The sequence below is a fragment of the Asparagus officinalis genome, chromosome 6 (genome assembly GCF_001876935.1).
Source record: "Asparagus officinalis chromosome 6, Aspof.V1, whole genome shotgun sequence".
NCBI lineage: Eukaryota > Viridiplantae > Streptophyta > Magnoliopsida > Asparagales > Asparagaceae > Asparagus > Asparagus officinalis.
The window spans coordinates 4510287-4536039 of NC_033799.1; the positions used below are offsets into that span (position 1 = coordinate 4510287).

The window sequence follows — 25753 nt, forward strand, 5'->3', positions numbered from 1 at the left end:
CGCTTCATTGTCCTTTTTTTTAATCGAGTTGTCATAGTGTTCTTGTTAATTGTCATATCGTTGTGATTATGGTTTGAATAAGAGGACATTATGGAGTCCAGGTTCATCTTTGTGTTCTAGTATTAATTCAAGCTTGATGAAGATGATGATGACTTTTCTTTATTGCTAAACTCATGAAGACTATGTTGAATTTTCTTCACTTTGATGTTGTTCGTATATATGTTCCCGTTGTATTGTTGAGATCTTGGTTGAATAAGGGCCTGTTTGGTTCCTTTCTCGTGTGTGTGTTGTGTGTGTGTGACATGTAATTGTAGCTGCTAGTTCAGCCGTCCAACTGGACCTAACAGCTACAGTAACAATCACGCCAAAATGGAAGAAGATGGAGGGAAATTGTGCAGAGGCTGCCAGCTGGGTTTTTTCACTGCCGTATCAGTCTTTTATTTGTACAACCAAACAGGGTAATAAACAGGGAAAAGACGTGAAAACTATTGTAGCCTGATAGCTACAGCAACTTCCAAGCAAAAACAGTCTCAACCAAACAGGCCCTAAGAAGAGACTGATAAATGTTAGAGAACCAGCATCATCTTCAATAGCTGAGTGATTTCTAGCCAGATTAGGATTCTTTGAAGAGCATTTAATATTGAATCGACTAATTGAGTTCAGGTATTCATGCAAGCATCAACAAGATTTGTACGTGGTTTGGAAAACCAGCGTAACCAACAACATTCACGCATATATGCACGTAGAAGACAAAAGAGGTGACCGTTGGGGTTATTTCCTGGTGTCAGCCCTCTAATTCTAAGTCATTATACATTGTATATACTCAGAAGATTACATCTAAGTAAAGGAAATTCTTGGTAATTTCTTAGATTGTATCCAAGATATTTGTTGTGATCATTTAGGTAAAAGAATGATAAGTTGTCAAATTCGCCAATATGGATATTAACCTTTCGCAGGCATGACAGTTACAGAATGGTTGTGATTCTGTAGATTAGTATAATTAATAGTCACTATTATCTTGTTTACCTTGTCGTTTCTCTTTACAACAGGTAGGTCTTTTTGAGTCACGAACTACCTGGTCGTTCTCAGCTTTTGGGTTTATTCGAAACATTCCCTCGCAAACAGATGTGATTCCAAGATGACATTTCGACCCGTATCAATATCAACCTGAAAAATGAACAGAATTGACAGGAGAGAGGATCACCTTGCTTGAGACCTTTTGGCTGCAGAAATTAAGTTGAACAGTAAAGCCCGACATACATTGTCCATGTTGACTTCGAGAAATCCAGCTTGATCAAGCACCTCCTGTTTTAAATTTGTTGCATTAGTGAATAATTCAATGATCAAATAGGCCCAATAGCTAGGCTTAACTTCCTTAATCCTTAGTTATTACTTAACAGGGACCAAAGCAATTAAGGACTGATTCACTTTATAAAAGAAGTTTTTCCTCTACCAAAATCATCAAATAACCTCACAAAGCCCAATGTTTCTGAAAGAATAAAACAAAAATCCATTTAAGTGAAAGAGTTCATGACAAATACAAATACTAACATCTCAATATTTGATTCCAAGTATATACTGAAACATGAGCAGAACAAAGTTAAAAAATGGTTCCCCAAAAGAGGAGGTGGGGGCGCAAAAACTTAGTTCGAGATGTAAACTTCAGGAAATAAAAGACTGAGGCCAAATCCTGGCCTAAAAAGTTTATCACAACCCACAACATACTAGAGCCCACCTCAGATTGTAGTTTTGCTCACATTCATGAATGAAAGAATATTTCAATATTTCCAAATCTTTATGTTGGGAATTTTAGTCTCCCCGCCTACTACGATTTGCGCAACTTGGGAGCCAACCACAATCAACAAAATATAAAACCACAATCAAGAAGAAATAATACTGAGATTTACGTGATTCGGTCGAGCAACTTCGACCTACGTCCACGGGCAACAATAGGAGAAATCCACTATATATCAGGGAGAACTACAAGAGGAGTCACTCAACTCTCGTCTCTCAATCTCTCAACCTCACATACATAATCAACTCTTATATTATCTCCAAAGTCCTCTCCTTACAATCTTTTGAGCAGACAAAGATTGTGAAACCCTCTCCCAATGATGTAATCTTTTACACGGACAAAAACTACGAAACTCTCACCTCTCGCACAATATTTTTGAATCAAGTTACGCTCTCTGCTAGTCCCAGATTACAAGAATATTGGCTCTCTCTTTTGCTTGGTTTTTCCTCCAACAATAGAAGAATATATATAGAAAAATCAAAACTCTATTTCTAGTCTAACTTTCTAATTAGAATAGGATTCAAACTCCTAATCATGATGAGACTCAATCTCCTAATCATGATAGATCTCTAATCCTATCTAATTCTCATGAAGTTATATAAAGAATCAAAGACAGAATCCTAACAACTCCACATTGAATTTGATGCCTAAACTCCCTTGAAGATATATCATCGTCGTCTTGAAACTTTATCTCTCCTGCTAGAATCTTCTATTTTTTTTGCACTTCAAATCGAAGCACATGCACGGATGTCCCTATGACCCTCACTTTCATATGTCTTGCTGTGGCGCCTCCACCTCTCTTGTGCGCACCAAGAGATCTTCGCCACCTCTGATATTAGAAGCAAATCAACTATGCTTCTCCTCCCAAGCTGAATTTGACAGTAGCCTTCCCCCACTTGTTGTCCTCGTACTCTAACTGCATTGCTCTTCTCGAACTATATCGGTGCACCTCTTCTACTTCACACTACGAGTCGAATACCTCTATTTCCCCCCATCACTTGGCTTGGATCGAATATGAGTGCTCATCGTCTTCAAGTACAATGTCACCATCTCCATCAGTATATGTGTCACTCAGTCGTGTCTGCTTGCAAGCTCTACCTAATCTAACACTGTCCTCCTCGAGTCTACACACCAACTAACTACTCCTCCTGTAATGTCTTTGAATAATTATATGCTGACAACTCTACTGCTAGAATCACATCTGATTCTCTACATCAGTCTTATCTGTCGCATACTCGTTTGCCCTATCTTCCATTAGATCTATTGCGTTATCACCATTAGAACTTTTCAGCATTTTCTGACCAATCTGAGCAAAATCTGAAAAATCAAACCCTCTCATCGCGTTCAGAACACTCCAAAACCTAGGAATCAACTCGTGGATCGCCGAAATCTACCTCCCAACCCTCAACCAGAAGACAAATTAATCTTCTTTATTTTTTCTTCTTCTTTTTCTTCATCTTAATTCTTGTAACACAACCGATCTTCACTTGTGTATGACGTCTATCTTGTGAACTTTCTCCCGAATCCATCACTATCGCTCTGATACCACTCATTGGGAATTTTAGTCTCCTCACCTACTACAATTTGCGCAACTTAGAATCCAACCCACAATTAACAAGATATAAAACAACCACAATCAAGAAGAAAGAACATCGAGATTTACGTGATTCAGTCGACCAACTTCGACCTACGTACACGAGCAATAATACGAGAAATTCACTATGTATCATAAAGAACTACAAGAGGAACCACTCAACTCTCATCTCTTAATCTCTCAACCTCACATACATAATCAACTTTTATATTATCTCCAAAGTCTTCTCCTTACAATCTTTTGAACAGACAAAGATTATGAAACCCTCTCCCAATGATGTAATCTTTTATACGGAAAAAGACTACGAAACCCTCGTCTCTCGCACAATATTCTTGAATCAGGTTACGCCCTCTGCTAGCCCTAGATTACAAGAATATTGACTCTCTCTCTTCTGCTTGGTTTTTTCTCCAACAATAGAAGAATATATATAGGAAAACCAAAACTCTATCTCTAACCTAACTTCCTAATTAGAATAAGATTCAAACTTCTAACCATGATGAGACTCAATCTTCTAATCATGATAGATATCTAACCCTATCTAATTTTCATAAAATTATACAAAGAATCAAAGGTACAATACCAACACTTAAAACATCCTTTTGATACAACAAATATAAATTCTTTTCCCATCAATTTTTGTATATATTAGTTATTCTTTACTATTAATAAACTACAGAAAATAATTATTTCCACCAACCAATAAACATGATGGGGTCAATTGATGGATGATTAAAGATGTTCATTGATCTAATTCAATGAAATATATAATCAAAAGATATTTGTGCTTTGAGCATTTCAATTTCATTTATCTACTAGTTGCAAATGAAGGAAACGACCACTTAACCAATACTGAGTTTTCAAATGGAGAAAATCATCATATCTTTACTCCCAAAAATCTGAACTTTTGAAGGAATTTGCATAATATATAGATAAACCTTACAACTCAAAAGCGGGAATTTTGCTACAATGCATCTACTACAATTTTGATGGTTATCTTTTTGATGCCAAACATTAGCCGCAACTCCCTCCTATAATTGTCTAGGTAGTTAAGTTCAGGTATCATCAACCCACTGCCTCAAACTCTTATAGTTATTTTCAGCCATTTCGTTAATGAATGGAAGCCTTTCAATGGCAGTTAACATGCACATGCTTTTCTTAGAATGTGGGGTTGGGTATCTATTCAGTTGGATGGTTAACAAGACAAGTTTTCTCTCTTTCAAACCTTTAAAAAGTAATTCATATTCTCTGTCTTCTTCTTTCATTTCCAAAGATGATTCACACTTGTAAAATGATTTCAAAAGGTTTGAGTTTGAATCCAGTGAGATCGTTTATAAGAAATAACCACAACAACACAATTCCGTTTTCATGGGAAAAACCCGAAATTGGTTGCATCAAGTTAAACTTCGACGGCGCATCAAAAGTTGGTAGCAGCAATGCAAGCATCGGAGGTGTTTATCGAAACCACGAGGGAGAATTTTTGCTTGGGTACGCTGAGCGCATTGGAAAAGCTACGAGCTCTGTTGCAGAATTTGTTGCGGCCAAACGTGGGCTTGAATTAGCATTGGAAAATCAATGGTTGAATATTTGGCTAGAAGGAGATGCAAAGAATGTGGTGGATTTTGTATTAAAGGGATTGAGGTTGAAATCAAAAGATGATATTAGGCATGCTAGAGAGATCAGAATTTTGATTCCTCAATTGGATGCGCTTAATGTGTCTCATATTTATAGACAAGGGAATAAAGTTGCTCATGGGTTTGCTAAAATGGGGTATAGGTACAAAATGAATAAGCCTAGAATATGGAGAGATGTGCCCCCTGACGAAGTTTCAAGGTTTCTTCAACAAGATGCAGAGGGACGAGTTTTTCGTCGTAAACGATAAAACTTTCAAGAGAAGTGGTTGAATTGTAGGCGCACGATATCAAATGTTTCTGTTAATGATTTCATGTAAATAGAAATGATTCTTGTATTTGTCGACATTTTTATCGTTCTGAGCATAGATGTGTTGCTCCGGTCATCTGTATATAGTTATTGAAATTCAATTCAATTCAATCACAATACAAATCAGAAATGACCTCAAAATAAGAAAAAATCATATCCAAACCTCTATACTGACCAATGTGGATGTTTGTATATCTTTCGAGACTTTACCTTTTTGCATATGTAAATAACAGTCTCTCAAGATGTCCTATCGCTATAATATCATTGGAATTATTTCTTAGATATCCCGGTAGGTCCCTCCTTTGCCAAGAACCTGGTAACAGTTTATTGAATAGCAAGAAAACACATTTAAGCCGCAGAAGAAACGATACCTCAAAAAGAAATCAAATTCCTCATAAGAAATGGCAATGCGCCTGAAGATAAATTAACCGTTAGTTTTACCAAACGCAAATCACTGGATAACAATCTCATGCATGAGATGCACATTACTGGTTGGAAACTATCAGAAAATATCATGAACAAAGGTGACTTATAAAGTAAGACTTGGCAATTTTAAAACTCTATAAAATCCAAAAAACTACTGGTTACTGACCTTTGGCCAACTTTGCGCCATCGATGTAGAATCCAACAAACCTCCAGCCTCATGTCTCCGTGTTTATCGTACACATCGATTATCGAATTCCAAGAAAACACGTCAAGATTCCCAAAGTACAACTTGCACCAACTTATACTGCTCCAAATGCTTCCTCCAATTAACCACAACTCACAGACCAAGAGAACAACATGCTCCCACAAACCACATTTCTCTTTGCCATTTCGTCAAACATCTTATATGCACTGTCAAAATCCAAAGATTGAAGGCACCCTTCCATCGTAGATTGTAAAAGTGATGGAGCAGAATTTGGAATGAGAGAGGATTTGGGAAGAGAGGGGGTTTGATAGTGGGCCTGGAACTGGGCCGGGTATGGTGGAGATGGGCCGGATTGTTACAGTAGGGGGGGGAGAGAGAGAGAGAGAGGCGAGGAGCTCAGGGCCTGTGATATAGACAATTGTTTAGCCGTTAAAAGAGAATGGAGGGGGGAAAGTTATTTTATTAACTTAAATTTGATTATTTTAATTAATAGTTTTTAGAAGAATGTTGTTAATAATTTAACTCACGGTCCGGGAACCGAGATCTTCTTTTATTTTACTTGTTGTATTTTACTCCCCTCCACTAATTTCAATTAATATCAATGGATTTGGGTCAATATCCAGAATTCAAACTCTCTTAAATTCAAACAATAAAATTAGATCAAGTACAATATTCAAAATGAAATACTGGTTATCAAACATACCTACCGTAAGTAATAGCTTCATTGGTTGCTGGAATGATAAATGGCAATTGAACATTTTTATTATTGTTTTTTCTGAATGACTATTTTATTTATTATCAAACATTTTTCAGACTTTTTCCATCTTCTCTTCATCGACCTAATAAATTTATTAATTGTCACATTAATATGTCTGATTACTTTCTTATCACGTAAAAGAGATGCATAGGATTTGTACTAAAGTTAGCGTTAAATTTCTTTCATGAATCATAATGAGAAATCAGTAGCATCCGTCTGCTAAGAAAAGAACAAGGTAGTGGACACTAAGGGCTTGTTTGGATTTGTAGGGGGTGAAGAAAAGTTAAGAGAAACTGAGTAAAGGGAAGGGAAGGGAAGGGAATTCCCTTCCCTGGTTACACCCCAATTTGGGGGGTAACAAATTTTATACTATTACGCCTCGTTTGGTACGCGGGAATGGACAGACTTGGGAATGGAATGGAAGAATGAATGGAATGGATTGCATGTGGGAATGAAATGATCATTCTCATTCTCTTGTTTGGGTGCGTTCGTAGAATGAAGCTAGAATGGAAATCTCATTCCCATTCCCATGTTTGGTATCATTAGTACACAAGTGAGAATGAAATCTTATTTTCTAATAATGCCCTTACAATAACATAGATTTTTAATAAGATAAAAAATAAACATTAATGATAATAACTAAATAATTTTATATACGCATATGTTATATTAATCTAGGTATGTGTTATACTAATGCTCGTGTTATCCATCAGGTGTATGTTTCGTTTTTATTTTTTAAACAATACTCGCTATTTCTTAGTCTTAAAAATTAAAGGAAAAAAAAAGATTATCATATCTTTCATAGGTCCAAAAAAAAAGAATGATATCCACAATCCACAGTTCTAGATATATAAATTAACTTATTTGATTAAGTATCAAAATCACTCAATTCATAATAGCAAAAATCCATAAAACAATACCAACTAAAATAATAAGTTTCGAAATAGCAAAATGATATACTAGCCTAAATTGTCAATCTAAAATTGCCCACTTGCATAGCGCCTCACCCAAACATTCTTTATTATTAATATGGATATAATTGAAAAATACCTAACTAGTTTTTGACTCTCACTTGAATGGGAATGACCATTCCTTATCTTCTCACTTGGAATGCTCATTCCCACAAATAGTGGGAATGATCATTCCTAGGGAATGGTCATTCCAACATCTAAAATATAGGTGTGTTTGGTATGAGGGAATGAGAAGTGGGAATTACATTTCATTCCTCCTCATTCCCGCGTACCAAACGAGACGTTAGGGGGTGAACCAAGGGGAATCAGGGTGAATTAACTTCACCTCCTAAGTATTCCCAAACAAGGTGAATAGAGGTGAATGGTTCCCCTAACTTCTCTTCACCCTCATTCCCCTCAATCCAAACAAGGTGTTACTGTACGCTTCAAGTTCATTGCACAGACAAAATGTGTGCAATTATCACGCTTTAGGATTAAGGGCCTAAACCAGTGTTTGTTACACACTAGTTGTTACCCGTGCAGTGCACGGGGTTAAATTAGTATTTTTGGAAAGAGAGAACAAAATAAATGATTTAGAGAAAATTGAAAGACAACGACTAGGGATTTTCAACATGTAGAGGGTAGTGAATTAAAATGAGATGGTTAAAAAAAGAATTATTAATTACTAAATGTTAGAGCTCTTGGAATTTGCCAAGTGGCGAAAATATGCAAACAGGTTTTTACTTTTATTAGTTGAGTATAGTATGTTGATTGATTGGTTCAAGAAAGGGATAAAAGAGTAATCTTAATTAACTTTTTTTGTACTTTAAAAAGTAATTTAGTTAAGTGATTAGAAAGGACTTAATTGAATGAAACCTAGATTATGGAAAAAAATTTGAGTAAATTTTACAAATTAGTCTTTTAAGTAAAACTATTGAAACCATGTTCAATTCTTACTTGCGGTCCAATTCCTTTGAGCTTGAGGTTGAGGTTGAGATGACACGATAGAGCTTTCCCTAATCTGAAGATGATTATGTTTTGAAGATGAGATTAAAAAGAAAATCTTTTGGATATAAATCTAAATTTTAAATAGAGGAGAGAGAAAAGCATATGATAATCGTATGATTTCTGTCATGTTATTTATTCATTGTCACGTCATTTTTAGATTGGTTCAAATTCGTCAAAGACGAAAAAATAAGCCTAACGAAGATCGAATGTTAGGTTTTAATATCAAAATATAGCCAAGTTGGAAGAAAACAACAAAGTGATAAAACATAATGTTAAAAAACATTAATTTGATAATTTAGCCGATTAGGAAGCATGAATTATTAATTCAATTTCTATGGGAGATAATGAGATGCAAAAGCAGCCCCTTCCTAAAAATTCCAATTTCATATACAAGTGGGGCCAACAGTGGGATTTTGACATTTTGGTTTGGGCTCTCGTGCTTCATGAGTGCAAATACAGAAATCTCAGATCCCAAGATATTTTGTGCCGCCTCAGTGCGTGTTTGTCCTTGCATTTTCTCTATTTACATTTGTGGTACTTTTGATTTTTGGATTGTTTTGCAAAAATGTTGCTCCACACTGTAACCTCGGTAGAATCAGGTCAGCATTAGATAATAAAGGGATAAACTTGAGACATGAAATATTCGAGATATAAAATTGCACAGCACAAAAAAAAAGGAAAAAAGTATTAGGGCATCTCCAACAGCTTCTCCAAAACTTTCTTCAAAATGGGGAAGCAAAAGTCAAATTCTCCAACTAATTTTTACACCAACTCCAACAGCTTCCCCATTTTGAAGAATCCATTTTTTCCTCCAAAAATTTGGAGAATGCTGCAGATTTGGGGAAGCTTCCTCATTTTTTCTCCTCCATCCTTATTTTGGGGAATGAGATGGGGAATCTGTTGGGCCAAAAACCTAACTAAAAGCTGTTGGAGATGCTCTTATAGCTAAAAATATAATAATAATAATAATATAAAAAAGATACATGTTTTGTTAACAAGAAAAACTCGTTAAACAAAAGAGAGATCTAAAAAAAAGAGAACTAATACTCATTGTCCCTCAACTCTCCCCATCTGTCTCTCTCCTGCTTAACAGTGTGTTTGGCAGATGACTTAGGGAATGGAAGGAAGGGGAAAAGTTTACCTTCCTTCCCTTCCCCTTCATTACACTCACCCAGTCACCCTAATTTGGGGTGTAAGATATTGACTCAAATTTCTCCCCCATATTCCCCTCCTCTATCTTTGTAAACGGAACTCCCAAACAAGGTTAAAATTAAATTTCACTTCCATTCCCCCTTTCTACCTTCCATCCAAACAAGCTATAAAAATCATTTCAAGAACACTCATGTTTATTAATTCCAAGCATTAATAGCTTTCTTGAGTGGAATTTGGATATCAACCTCTTTGCACAATGCAAAATAGATTGCATCCTCACGTTGCCCCCTATGGATTTTAGAGTATAAACAAATATTTTGTGTCACAACATTTTGACGAGGATAATTGCATATAACCCCCTCCTTCTATTAAGGGGGTTATGTGCAATTTAGACTAGAGGAAGAAAGGGTCAAAAGGAGCAGCTTTTGTTTTGTTTTTCCCTCCTCAGTGACTGCTGGCCTTTCGGATTCTGGATTCAATTCGGGAGAAAGAATCGCTTCCCAAACCTCTCTCTGCGTCGATCCTCATCCTCGTCACCGGTAAGCTTCTCCAATTTTCAAAAAAAATTTTCCCCAAGGGTTTCGTTCGTCGTTTTCTATAGCTCGCTTCCAAAATTTTCATTTTTTTCCCAAAAAAAAAATAATAAATAAAATCGATAAAATGGAGAAGAAAGGGAGCGGATACGCTCGCCTATTGTGGAATCGGTTGAGGAATTCCGTGAGATCTTGCCGCGTTAAGCTTCGCGATGTGAAATCTTACAGATATCGCGCTCTTGGATCCTTTCATAGCTCCAAAATGTGAGTTTTTTTTTTTAAATTCAATCAGATTCTGTGGATTAGATCGGTGTTCAGTGGAAATCTTGGTGTTTTGAGCTGGGGATGGGGATGAAGTAGGAATCTTGATTGTTATGTAGACAATTTGATCTCAATGAGTCGATCTTTTCCATGCGTGAACTTTGTGATTGGTGCTGTAATTTTGACACACACCGAAAAAAATCTAAAATAATGCATATGAGACGTGCTCAGCGTGCAAGTTCGTGCTTTGTATTGCTGTTATTGCTGAGGAATTTTTGATGTGGGAGCGAGAGAGCTCAACTTGAATCGTTTCATTAAGAGCTTGGAATGGAATAAAATGTCTGCGCATGTATTGCCTGACACGGGGTTGGCTTCGGGTGTCTGATAGCAGATTGGGCAGCTCGTAGGGTTTTGATGGAGCTGCTATTACGTCGTCGACTTTCTGATATGTTGAAGCATTTCACCTCTCAAAATATGTAGCTTGGATTTTGCTAACAAAGCAGAGGAAAAACCACTATCATCTATCTCACAGTTTCAGAATTTTATTGGTTTTGTAGTTCCTTTGGTCCTCAATGCTCCAATGTGGCGAAAGCTGATACCAGTTGTTATATAATTCATGTATTAGTTTTTATAATTTTGATAGACCATTATGTAGTAGGTGACATTCATTTTTCTTAAGCTTTGTTTCTTTTTATTTTGTCTTGTGCCACATTGTTCTGGGAAATAGCTTTAAGGATCAAGTTAAACTGTTAATATTGCTGAATTATACGGTGTAATTTCTGTAGGCCGAGTAGAGAGATGGGCAGCAACGTAGCTGAAACTGAGCAAATGTTAAAGGAGTTTTATATTCCAGATTATATACTAGTACCAAACTTGGAGATGGAGAAGCTTAGTTATGTACCCAAGTGCCCTGTCATAGTTTTCATCAATTCCAGAAGTGGTGGTCAGCTTGGAGGTAATTTGCTTGCAACATATCGCGAGCTACTCAACAAGGATCAGGTAGTTATCGATTGCTCAGAGTAAAAGCACATTCAAATTTCAAAGCTCCAAACAAAAAGATCAAACTTGAAGTGTCAAGATCTATGGACAGGAGAGTCACTGAAGCAGAGTAAGGCCTAGTTTGGCAACGGCATTTCTGAAACCAAGGCTTCATTTAAGTTCAATTGAAACCGTTGATTTGTATGCATATAAGCTGTAGTTTTGGAAACAGAATTTAACTTAATTGCAGACTTTGGTTCATCATGGTTTCAGAAAATTGCTCCGAGAGGGATTTTCCGAACCATGGTTTTCATTGACCCATGCTTAGAAAACCCTATCTTGGCTTGATTTCAAATTTGTAGTTTGGAGGAAAACTTAAGTGAAACCAGGTTGCCAAGCTAGGCCTTAGGTATTGGCATTGCTGGTCGTAGACAGTTTGGTGTATTAAACATTTTTTGTGACTGTTAGTTTTCTTATTTATGTTATGAGTTCCATGTTCTTCAGGTTTTTGACTTAGGAGAGGAGGCTCCTGACAAGGTGTTGCATGGGATTTACTCCAATTTGGAAAAGCTAAAGTCCATTGGTGACGATCTTGCCGCACAAGTTGAGAATAACTTGAGATTAATTGTGAGTCTTGGTGAAAGGCGGCACTAAAAACGATGCTATATTTCTGTCCTAGAAGATTTTTTTTCCAGTGTCGACTAGTTTTACTACTAAACTAAAGGTACTTGACTAGGTTGCTGGTGGTGATGGAACAGCAAGTTGGCTTCTTGGAGTGGTTTCTGACCTCAAATTGCCTCATCCACCTCCTATTGCTACAGTGCCTTTGGGAACTGGAAACAACCTTCCATATTCATTTGGCTGGGTAGGTCAATCGTTGTGTTTTTTTTCTTTATTTGACTTTTCCTTTCCTTGTATTTACATTTAAAATGTACCATGCAAAAATGAAACATCTTAGAAAAGAGGGGGCTCAAATCTATCATTTGTTCATGTCCTGACTCCTGTGTGTGGGTGCGGGCAGGCGGCCATGTACGGGCACGTGGCACATGAATGAGTGTGTTGTTCATGCATCCGTACATTTATGTCATATTGTGTGTGATTACATGTGCAATATTGTGTGTGATTTGCTTATATGTATGTAATATGTAACCTACATAGCAGACGTCTTTGGAAGTTGGAGCCTTCACGTTTATTCACTTGATCTTTGAGTCCTCGATATGAAGCCAAGGCTTGCCATGTTAGCCATCCTTAGCATATCATAGTTATATTTGGTAGAGTACATGGTCAATGATACATCACCAGTAAACATATAAAGGGTTTTTCCTTGGCTAATTGATCTTTTCCTATGTAATCCTCTCTATCAATCAATGACCATTTTTGAAGATCCTGACATATAGTTTGAAGTTTTAAAGACAATAATGAAGCCGAATGAATACTGATACAACTAGTGTTCTCTCTAGTGTATTTTTATGCACACAATTTTTTCTTCTTCATAAGATTGACTTTGACAGCGCATATTTTTATAAATTTCCTATAATAGATCATTGAGTACTTATGTTCATAAAAATGTTTACTTTGTGATATGCATTTAACTGTTCTGCAGGGAAAGAAGAATCCCGGTACAGATCGCCAGGCTGTGGAATCTTTTTTGCATCAAGTGCTGAAGGCAAGGGAGATGAAAATTGATAGGTACTTCAGATTTGTGGAATTATCTTCTTTTGTAGAACATCTTCACTTATCTGTGAATCATTTATCTTCTATCTCCTTTTTTTTTCAGGGAAAAGAGGGCCTTGGCCCATATTATTAGCAAACAGTTATCTTCTGTTTTCTTACTTGTCATTTCTCCTCATTCTTTCTTTTTTAATTATGTGTTGCTTTGTGAGCTGTAGCAATCCTGACTAATGAACCTGACACCTATCGACATTCTTGTAATTGTCAACGCCCCTTGGTCTCTCCTCTGAGCCTGTTATCCTGTACATTTGAGTGGTACTAGACTACGGTTTACAGATCTAGGCTTACCAAAGTTCACAATTAATTATTTTTTAAGCTACTGACTTGAATTTCTGAGAATTTATACATTTTATAAAGTCTTTCCCCCTATCTTTTTACATGTAACGTAACTAGGTGGCAAGAGGAGATTTACTACTTACCTGATGTAGCTTTTAAGGCACAGAATATATTGTTCACTTGAATTTTCTTCTTTAATTCAGCTGGCATATTATTATGAGGATGAGAGCTCCCAATGGAAGCACCTGTGATCCAATTGCGCCCCTTGAATTGCCACATTCTCTTCATGCATTTCATCGTGTCTCACATACGGACAAACTTAATGTGGTAAGGGAATCTGTTTTTTGAAATAGTTAGCTCTGCAGACACCAGCAGTAAAATCAGTACATACAGAACTTTTATTGGCAGATTAAGTTGCTGTCTTGTTATCATTTTCAAATTTGACTGACTCTTTGATGTTGATTTCTTCTTAGGAAGGTTATCATACGTTCCGTGGGGGATTTTGGAACTACTTCAGTATGGGTAAGGTTTTTCCTTTTAATTGAACAAGAATGTCTCTGGAGCTTACAATATAATCCTTTTAATTGAGCAAGAATGTCTCTGGAGCTTACAAGGTAAAAAAGAATGTGGCAATCCGGAAAGAATAATCCTGATTTCAAATTAATTTATTCAAAACCATAACCATCCTTTTCATGATATTCTAAGAGTTCCAGTGATAGCTGTTTTATTCTTTCTCATTAAGAAATATGCTTGCTGATATAATTTGGACACATCTATTTTCTTTAAAATTCAGTGATCTTTATATAGGCTTGTATGAGTGCCCATACTAAGAAGGAAAATGGGGCTCAATGTATTCAGCAACAACAAAGCCTTTATCCCAAAACTCTGGGGCTCTATGTGAATTCTGTTCCTCCCCTCAGTTAAGGGCTATTCAACTCCTTTAAGTGAAAAAGGGAGACATATATGAGGGAATTTGAGACTGAACTTATTTTTTGTTAGGTTATCTAAGATCGTGGGTTTGGCCTTAGGCTGCAATTGATTATCATATTACCATTGTCATCCCTCGACACAAGAAAAAACTTACTTTTATTTTTATTGCTGCTGTAGTGGCATTCTGCTTTGGTCTTGGTGCTTCTAACAGACTTCTCTACTGGAGAAAATCCTTAGTACATTGATTTTTCTTAACTAGATATATTCAATATCCATCGGGGAAGGCTTCTTTGCGGGAAGCCAACAGTCAAGGACAGAAGCACATTGAGAAAGAAGTAGCAAAAGATGGTTTTGATTATAAAATTTGCAAGTGAAATACGATTACTAAATAACTTATTAGATCCTCGATTTAATCTGCAATGTTCCTAAGGATTAAATAGCTTGCTAAGCAGATCTTCCTGTTATTTTATAATTGCTGAATAAATTGAGCAATGTGGGATATAGTATATTTTCTTTTTGGTGATTCAAGCATAACATCCATAAGGTAATTATATGCTTGCACATATATCATCTTAAAATCTATCCTCTTGGGCAATATTGATGTAAAAAAGAATATTTCTGGTAAATAGTATCCTGCTGACACTTATTCTGTAACTCTTTTCCAGCATAGGAAAGAATAAATCAAAATATTGTGTCTGTTGAGTGTGATTCCGTGTTCTGGCTTTTCCTATGCTGTAGGAATGGATGCTCAAGTATCATATGCGTTTCATTCGGAGCGGAAGCTCCATCCAGAAAAATTCAAGAACCAGTTAGTCAACCAGGTCATTTTTCCACTTTCAAATGGCTGATCATACTTCTGGTTTACAAAGTTTAAATGCAGTAATACCATTCTTTCAATGTAGACTACCTATGCTAAGCTTGGATGTACTCAAGGATGGTTTTGTGCATCTCTTCTTCATCCCTCTTCAAGGTAATATTGACATTAAATATTTGCATCAGTTCATAAAAACTGGCCTGATTGGCATTAAATGTTTGCATCAGTTTATAAAAATTGGCCTGCTGGCGATACCATATCCGTTTTCCAATCTACATTTACCGTGTTAAGTAAACCTTAGTAATTAAGGACAAGCCTCCTTTTTTTTTTGCATTTGGTTATAGAAGATTAATACATAACTTTCATAGACGAGATGCAAATGTTTAACTTTTTTAAACAATTCAACGTTAAATTACTTGAGAAAATGTGTTGTGGCAGCCCAAACGTGTCAACATGGCTTAAAATTCATTAATGAGAGATTTATCGAGCATCATACAGTAAAATCATGATCTCTGACTCTTTACTGTCTAAATGGGTTGATTTAGGAGCGTAACTCTAATTTTAGAAGGTTCCTTTAGAGATGGTCAGATTTTATGATATTTAGTCGATCTGCAGTAAATCGTTAGTCTTGGTACTAGCTTTCCTTACCAAGGCAACTACAGCATGAGGTCGGCAGTCGGCACTAAACCTTGAAAATCGGATGGCAGTTAGGAAAACGTAACTTTCTGGTTTGGTCATGCGGTTCAAGTTCGTAGACCAAAAGGAACAATCCTTCTACTTTCTTTATATCTATTATATAGGAACAAATGCTTTACTTCAAATGCAGGAATATAGCACAACTTGCAAAAGTTAAAATCCTAAAACGGCATGGCCATTGGGAAGATCTTCGCATTCCGTCCAGGTAGGCTAACACTTATGACTTTGTCTGCTACATTTCTCGGTATGGCATGATTTCCTTGATATGTATACTTATATTGATAAATCAATAGGGAGCATAGATTTTAATCTCATGTTTGTCTTATCTGTATCATTTTTATATATCATTCCTTTGGTATCTGTGATTATTTTTTAGTGATTTTTCCTTACATTTTTGCAAGGAACTGAGAGTATTCCGACCATGGCATTCTTCATTTCTGCGTAATTGTTTTCAATGCCCCTAGGAAAAGCCTACAAAAATGTGGTCTCCTTTCTGACAGTTTGATTTACTTCTCTCTACACCGATGGACTAGCAATTTCATCTGTGAAATGGCAATCCACATCAATGATTTTAAATATCTTCTTTCATCTGTGTCCCAAATCTGTTACTCAAACATTGACTAGCAATTTCTTGTGAGCTATCACCAAATAAATTATCCCAATAATCCATCAAAATTTGATATCTTAATTTATTTTCTTAATTAAATTATATGTTTTCCCCATCTTGTCTAGCAACATTGTTATTTCTGATGCACTTTAGTAAGTTGATTAAATGATAACTAAACTGCATGCAGACCCCTCCCGTACTATAGGTTCCTTCCTAAAACTGTTAAATGAAAAGACAAGTTATTGACATATCTGTTTTTTGAGAATCCTGAAAATACATTAAAAGTGTTATAACCTAATTGCTCGCAGACTTGCACACAAAGGGTGTTGATGAATCTCTTTTCTGTTGAATTCTGTTTACATAAGTCCAATTTGTATAAACTTTATCAATTGTTTTGTTTTATTTCTTCATTTGAGTCATTTCAATAAAACTAACATACTAAGTGTATAACTGATTTCCTAATGAGATAGCTGGATATTGTTATCTTGGTTATAATCAATGTGCAATACCTTTTACAGCATAAGGTCAATCATATGTCTGAACCTGCCTAGCTTTTCTGGAGGACTAAACCCTTGGGGAACTCCAAATCCAAGGAAAGCACGAGATGTGAGTTCAATAGTTTGCCAATTAAATATTTTCCATTCCACAAGTGGACTGTATACTTGATTGCGTTTCAAAATTTACGCATTCTTTCTAATATTTGAGTTCTGATATACCATAGAGAGACTTGACCCCACCATACGTAGATGACGGCCTTATTGAGATTGTTGGGTTCCGAGATGCTTGGCATGGACTCGTTTTGCTTGCTCCCAAAGGACATGGCACTCGCCTTGCACAGGTGAGGAGCTTACATACATCAATATGTTCATGTATACATCTGTTATAGAGAGCATGTTGGACCTCTGCCCTTTATAGGGGCTGTTTCGCATTCAGGAAGTAAATGAAAACTAGAAAGCGAGAAAAAGTACTTCGTTTAGAAATCACTTTCTCTTCCATCTTTTATTTACAAATCTTGTTTTCGACACTAGAAAGTGCAAAGGTGAGAAGTTGAGATGATAACTTATGTGGCGTTTGCTTATTATTTATGTCATGTTTGATTGTCGTGAGAAGTAAAGACTAGAAACTATATAAGTGAAACGATAAACAAAAAGAATAAAATAATAATTTCTCTTGCCTTATTCACTTCTCACCCGCTTTCTCCAAATTTTAGAGTAAAGGGCTACAAAATGCTGATTTAGGAAAGAAAGTCACTTTCTCATTTTTAGTTCTTTCCGTTTACTTTGCAGTTGCCAAAGAGACCCTTTAAGTTCGCATGTTGTATTCAACAAAGCAAAACTAAATTGTTTTGTTATCAAATGGTTTTGTTATTAATGTTACATTTTATCTCCATGAAAGAATTCACTAATTTGAAGAGCATTGACAATTAACACAGATAGATCATTCCTAAAATTCACTTCATTCAATATCTACCCATTCTTCTACATTCAGGGTCGTAAAGTTCGCTTCGAGTTCCACAAGGGAGCAGCAGACTGCACATACATGAGAATCGACGGAGAGCCATGGAAGCAGCCTCTGCCTGAAAACGATGACACCGTAATGGTGGAAATCTCCCACCTCGGCCAAGTGAACATGCTTGCGGCTCAGCACTGCATCGCTAAGAGTGTCCATGATCCATCGACTCCTTCAGCTGCCAATAGTCAACATGACGATGAAGACAGCTGGGGTGAGGACTCAGATGAGGAGTTGGAGGAGAGGAGGAAGTTTGGGGCTGCTGATACTTTCAGACTTCCTGAGGACGTTGACATTGCTCATCTCAGTTGAATGAGTTTATAGATTGTGCTGACTCTATTGAGATTGTTATTTTGAATTGCTGTTGTCTTTTTTTTTTTTGTTTTTTTTTTTTTTTTTGAAAATTGTTGCTGTAACTTCAGCGCTATGAATATTTTGTTTTTTTTCCCTCTTTCACATTCATGTGGTGGTGGTTGTTTAGACTGGAAAATGTATAAATGAGAAAGCAAGCTCTATCATAACTTCAAAATCTTTTGTATAGTATTTCCCCCCATTAATGTAGGTAAATGTTTTTATTGCTGTGTTTATTGTCGTTGATGATATCGACTCTGTAAATAAATGTTTTAAATCAACAGAAAACTGAGCTATATTTCTATCTCTATGTTAGCAGTGGTGAAAAAAGTTCAGGATATTACCGGGATGCAAAATTTAGGTCATACAGCGTGAAATGAAAGGGTCCAACTATTCACACTTCCAAACAGTAACTTTGGGGGTGTGTGAGGACTAAATTGCCCTTCTGTCAAACTAAACCCCCTCAACATCAAAAGGGCATTTTCGGTAATCCAACTCCCAAAATTACTGTTTGAGAGTGGATATAGCAAACATGGAAGAGGAGCACTAGGGGCACACCTTGGGACACACTCCCAACCACACCCCTCACCTGCTACAGTGCAGGGGGGTCCCACTTGAGATTTTTTAAAAAATCTCAAGTGGGACCCCCCTGCACTATAGCAGGTGAGGGGTGTGGTTAGGAGTGTGTCCCAAGGTGTGCCCCTAGTGTTTTTTAACATGGAAATAAGGGGGGTTTGGTTCCCTAGTTTTATGGAAAACTATAGGGAAATTGACTGACATTAGCAAATATGTAAATAACTTAACTTTTTCCACTATTTCTAAAAACTGTGTTTGGTTTCAAAAAAAAATTATAAAAAAGTTTTCTATAAAATAGAAAAAAAAGTAACATTTTACAAAAATCAATTTCAGCTCAAATTCAGCTGAAATTGGAGAGGGAAATTTTTTAGGGCAACCCTCAATCCCACCTCGTTCGCGCTTCTTCTTCGCAGGTAATAATTACTAAAAAAAGATTACAGTACATAGATCTCCAATTTAAAGACTAACCATATGGAAAAAGTCAATAGATCTCCAATTTAAAGACTAACCACATGGAAAAAGTCAAACCAGCTACGACGCAAAAATATTTTGATTTTGGAGCATTGACACAATCTTCCCTTCATTTTTCTACAACTTACAGAAATTGAACCAAACACCCCCTAAGGATCCATATCATTTGGTCCCTACTTGATCCTGTTCTCATAAAAAAAAAAATTTCGGTACATGAATAATTCCCATACATTCTACTAAAAACCTCGCGTAGCCTGATCAGCATTCACCAGACCCCAAGCATCACATGCGTGCAAATGCTCGAGAAACTCGATCAGGGGAACTCTCAACCCTTTCAACAAGCATCCGTGCAAATGCTCGAGAAGATGAAGCCGACCAAACTTTGATCCAACCACGCAAAATTAATAACGCATCAGTTTAGTTTAATTAGGGCCCCAGCAGACGAGGTGGTGGACCGCCTCGTCCTTCTCAGCCTTCCTCCTCCTCCTCCTCGCCGCCATCTCGTCCAGGCCCGACCCGGGCGCCGCACCCGGGCGCGAACCCTGCTCGCCGGAGCTGCCGAGCTCCGGCGCCAGCACGACCACTGCGCCCTGGCCTTCGGCGCCTGCTGAAGGGCTCTCAGCGCGTAGTTCACTGCCCGCCTGGTCCTTGAGGGCCTCCACCGCGGCCACGCTCGCCGCCACGGCCCACGACGCTTTGCTTAACGGGCCCATGCTAGCTGCTGGAAGAGTTTGAGAGAATTAACGAGGATATCTTTTTTTTCTTAATTTGATTTCTCGAGTTGGGGAGTATTTATAGAGGGATCCGAGGGGAAAACTGGGGGCTGAGGTTGCTGATGGTTTCGGGCTTTTTTTTTTTTCCCGACGTTTGTTGGGCGGCTGGTGTTGCCAGGAATCTGGATGCCGTTGGTTGTTTTCCTTCAGATACGTGGGGCCCGTTTGTTTGACTGCTGGAAAGCTTGTTTCCTCGTTTGTTTTCCAGCCGATTGCTGGGAATCTTTTTCTAGTAATTTTCACTAGCTCGCTTCGCAAGAAAAAAAAGGGATGGTCAAGCGGTGGAACTCCCTTTTTATTAATAACTAGTTTTTACACACGTGTAATGCACGTGTTTTAATACCATGATTAAGTATTTTTGACAGTTTGTGCTCATTTTTTTCTTTAAACTCTTACATCCCGATTATTTTTTTATGTTTGTTTAAATGGGATACACCCAATTTAAATTTTCATGTTGATATTTGAATTGACAAAAAACAAATATAATTTAAAAATAATTTGAATTTTTATATTATTTTTGGCCGATATGAAACTAAGTTTTATTTGAGAAAGTATAGCATTGCAAAGTGAAAAATATTAAAATAGTGTTATACAAGGAAGGTGAATATTTAAAACCAATATGGCAAAATGATTGATTTAAAGTATGTTAAAACGATGCAAAAGAGAATATGAAGTTTATTCCTAATCATTGATAGACTTCATAAAAAATATAAATTAAAGATTTAATGCTAACTCTAGTATACTTTTATATGATAAAAACATCCACATAAGAATATAAAAGTACTGAAAAAAATTCATGAAACTCCCTTCTAAAGATTCCTAATTTCACTCAAAATAATTAAACTATTCTATAAAATATTCATAAAATATTGTTTTTATTTCTTCTATTTTATTTTTTATTGAGTTAAGATCAATCCTTCTTCAGGTTTATCATTTATCATTTCTCGGACAATTCTAGAGTATTGTCTTCATCATCTTCTAAAATGAATTCTTTTGATGTGCATCCAATAATAATTTCTGTTATTTCAATAATATTACCTTTGCTCTATCCCTGTCATTTTTCATAAAGATCTAAACTAAATACCTGCATTATTCATTACCAATTTCTCTTAGATTATAATATTAATATTTAATTTGAAGAACACAGTATGGAATTTATGAATACTTACTAATTTCTCTTATGTCTTCCATGGAGATTTTTTCTTTGATTATGATAAAGTTATTAAATTATTTTTTAATGTAACTCATTCAGTGCTTCATTAATAGATATGTCTTAAGTTAATGCCAATTCAAGTGATTCATTGACGTTTTCTGAATTTTAGATTTATTTCCATCACTTTCCCATTTGCAATGGAAGTAACTCAATTCTTTTAAAGTTATCTCTAAATATTCTAATAGTTTCTCCATATGTAATTCCTTGTATTCTTTTACCCTATAAATATTATTAACGTCAAAGATTAAAGTTTCTAAATTAAAATCAATTAATGCTAAGGTATAATATTATAGTGTTTTATCATTTCTATGGATTTAAACATCTATCAATTAATGTTACGAATGTATTTTGGCTACCCCAACTTATTACTAAAATTATATGAAATTACTTTAATTTATATAGTGCCGATAATTTTTAATCTATAATATTTTTAAAAAATTTATCCATTAACTGGATGTTTTTAATCAATTCTTATTGTTTTTTTACCAGTATCAACTTAGACTATTCTTAGATGCTGAAAATGGATAGTAAATCCCTAAATTAGAAATTTTAATATATATATATATATGAAAAATACCAAACAATTATACTTTTATTTGCCAAGTTTTAAAATTTTAGCCCATTTTTGTGGTTTTGAACTTTGAGGGTGTGATTTATAATTTTTAAAATTTTGAAAGAGTTTTTAAAAAAAATTTGATATTAGTTTGTTAAAATATATAAAATATTAAATTTCAGCGGTCTACCAATCGACGAATTTGATGTGTGCTAGTTAAAATTTTTGAAAATTTAGAGTTTTTTTTATGATTTTTAAAATTTTAAGGAGTTTTTTAAAAATTTTGAGGTTAATTTTGGCAAATTTTAATTTTTTAGGTGTCTAAGGGTAATATCTTAAATTCATCTTATTTTATTTACAAATTTTAGAATTTTAGGGTGGCTTTTTATAATTTGAACTTTTGAAGGTGTTTCTATAACTTTTGAATGTGTTTCTATAATTTTTGAGATATTGAGGGTGTTAATTAAAAAATTTAAATTTAAATGTCAAAAATTTTAGGTGTATCATGGTAATCTCTTGAATTCATCTGTGTTGTTTGTAAGTTTTAAAATTTTAGAATTTTAATGTGCTTGTCTGTAATTTAAACTTTTGAGGGTGTTTCTATAATTTTTGAGACATTGAGGTGTTAACTGTAAATTTTAAATTCTTTGCAAACTGATGTTAATTTTTTAATTTCATGTTTTTTATTTTAAGTTTTGAGACATTTGGATGAGTTTTATAATTTTGAACTTTTTAGGGTCTTTTCTGCAATTTAAAACTATTTATGGTTTTTTTTAAAATACTTCATGTATTATAATATGTTATCTACTTGTAATTTCTTTATCTTAACAAACTAATATTATTTTTATGTTTTATATATTTTATTAATATCAGTTTTTTTAAATTGTTAAGCTAAACATGGTTCACATAGGATTAGGATAAGATATGATTATGATTAGGATAGATTAAGATATAAATAAAATATTCAAAATAGTGAAGGGTAATATTGACCATTGAAAATTAGAATTTGATTATAGATAAGGTAGTTCAAACTATAAAGGGGTATATTTGTCTAAAAAAGATTTTCCGAACTCGTGCTTTTAAAGGGAGTATGATGGGTGTTGTTACCGGGACCCAAATAAGGGGCTCACTCAAGGCATGGGACGGATGAGGTGTCACCATCCGGTTGCATGATGTCATGTTCATGAACAATGCATCATTTAACCGGATGGTGACACCTCACCCGTCTCATGCCTTGAGGTTCCCTATTTGGGTCCCTGAGGCATAAATGATTATTAATCTCTCTCACCTAAATCTTTTCTAATGTTTATTATTATGAATAGAATATCATCTTTTTCGACCCAATTTTCCTAAGAAGGGCACTAGGGGCACACCCTCTACCACACTCCTAACCATACGACCTCTCTTACTATAGTGTACGAGGTCGACATGAGATTCTAATTTTTAAAATCTCATGTGGGCCTCGTGCACTGTAGCAAGAGAGGTGGTATGGTTGAGAATGTGATAGAGGGTATGCCCCTATCATTATTTTTCTCCTAAGGAAGCTCTCAATTGGGTGTTCTTTAGAAATTGGCATGGTAGGTACGGGGACCTAGGAAAGTGTTTCTATTTTTTTACTTCCATTAAGAGAAACGAACACAAGTTTTGGAATACTATTTGGGTTACTTTCCTTATTTTCTGACATTATGACATTGTCAAGACTCTTTTCAAGGTTTTCATTTCTATTCCTCATAAACCTTAAATTTAGAGCATGTTTGGCAACATACTTATTTAAATTTATAAACAAGTTTTTACGTATAAGGACCCGACATCATGTTTGGTAAGTTTTTACCTATTTGCTTATCTTTAATTTATAAGTAGAAAAAAAATATATAAGCATAGGGTTTGTTAAATTATTTTTTTGGCACTTATAATAAACAACTTTACTTATTGTTCGTAAAGGACTACTTTGCTATTTAACAAGTGAAAAATAAGTAATAAATAACTTACGCGGTTTTACAAAATAAGTATTAGCCAAACATGCCCTTAGATTTAGACAAATGAAAATAAGTATTCATGTAGGAAGATATGAATACATGTCACAGTCATACATTTTAATGATATTTTAAATTCTTTCATTCTATCTGGAATGGAAATTATAGTGACTGCTCATACATCTTAAGACTAATTATATTAAAGTGATAACAAAAGCTTTTATTTTAATCCTTTCAACCATGTAAGACTTCGAGGGTCACGGAAACTTCAGAGAGCTAATTCTCTTGTACTAACAGTACTTTTCAGCTAAAGAGTCAATATTTCATTAATATTAATGAGAAATTGGACGGAAACTAACTTGGGTAAATTGTCAATAGACTAATATATAGCGGTAATTTTCTAAAACAGGGTATTTGAGGATAGTAAGTTCCAATATTGCCTATGTTGGGAGTAGTTTCTTGAAAAAGAAAAGGCTAAGTAGCACTTAATTAGATACCTTATAGTTTCACTCACTTCGCACTTATATACTCTCAGTTATTTTTTCGTAACATATATATACTTTAAGTTGCTTAAAACTGAGACATTGATATGCTTTATCATGCGAACATGAATATTTTCGACCGAATTTTCCTCCATGATACTTATATGCTAATTATAGAGCTTTCTAACTATTAATATTTATTAAATTTATCGTTAAACTAAATTTCAACTCTAATTTAAAGTAGAATTAAGATAACATTAAAATATAATTTGGTAGGTTTAATAGAAATTTTAACAAATATTAATACTTAAAACACTCTATAATTCACATGTAAGTATTATAGATGAAAATTGAGAAGAAAATTTTGACGATTGTATGACTGAGGGCGCTAATTAACATGCCAGTTTTAAAAAAGTTAGGGGCTCTTTGGTTTGATTTCTATAAAAAAAAGGAAAAGAAAAAGTACTCATAATTTGATTTCTATGTAATTCTATAAAAATTTGTAGGAAAAGTTTATAGAAATTCAAAAAATGGTGTATTCTTGTTTCTTGTTTTTTTATTTGTTTAGTTCAAAATATGAAAAGAGGAAAATCAACTTTATGGAAAATGGGTTGAGTATTAAAACTGGGTAAGTTTTGTGCAAAACTTATTATTTAATTTTCAATGTATCAGAATTCTAGGCAATTTCTACCTATACGGAGAGAAAATAAATTTCTATAAAACACCCCCCTTTTCACTATTTTGTAGAAATATTTCTATAAACTTTGAGTGAACCGAACAGAGTTTAAAGACACCTACAAAAAATTATTATTTACGAAAATATCATTGTCGAATATCTTTCCAAAACTTTTCTATAAAACTAAATCAACCAAACAACCCTCAGTATATGTAAATGCTACGACTAGTAAGGGTACGTAAGTATTTACGTGTTAATTAAAAAGAAAAACCTATAGAAAGATATGACACGTGATGACTGGGGAAATAGCACGTGGAGAGCGTTGGAGAAGCCAGGGCACTGAATCCGTGCGCGGTCCGTGGGGGGAAAAACCCAGAAGCAGTCCACAGATGGAGTCGGCTCTTTGTTTGGTGCGGGCTGTATTGGGCTTGTCGCCTCCAGAGCCCGCAGTTCGCATCCACAGAATCCTACCAATTTCACGATCTCCTATGATCTTTGGGAGGTTTTGCGCCTGCATGAACCCCT

The 25753-nt window shown here is 35.2% G+C and overlaps 1 protein-coding gene and 1 long non-coding RNA gene across 2 annotated transcripts in view; one reads left to right on the forward strand and one right to left on the reverse strand.

Annotated features, from left to right (window-relative positions):
* Positions 1 to 6465, reverse strand: part of LOC109845417 — a 10294-nt gene extending 3829 nt beyond the window's left edge. Inside the window, exons 1-2 of the long non-coding RNA XR_002248343.1 lie at positions 5920 to 6465; positions 1027 to 1305 (exon numbers count right to left, since the gene is read on the reverse strand). This is a non-coding gene — a long non-coding RNA (uncharacterized LOC109845417). The remainder of the gene's footprint in view (positions 1 to 1026; positions 1306 to 5919) is intronic.
* On the forward strand, positions 10218 to 18717 carry LOC109844430 (diacylglycerol kinase 5-like). Its single transcript, XM_020413450.1, has 13 exons — positions 10218 to 10364; positions 11405 to 11618; positions 12102 to 12224; positions 12334 to 12462; positions 13201 to 13286; positions 13808 to 13931; positions 14078 to 14126; positions 15273 to 15355; positions 15437 to 15504; positions 16175 to 16249; positions 17170 to 17257; positions 17373 to 17489; positions 18140 to 18717. Exons 2-13 carry the CDS (start codon positions 11418 to 11420, stop codon positions 18470 to 18472), a joined length of 1476 nt encoding a protein of 491 aa, XP_020269039.1. The 5' UTR covers positions 10218 to 10364; positions 11405 to 11417; the 3' UTR covers positions 18473 to 18717.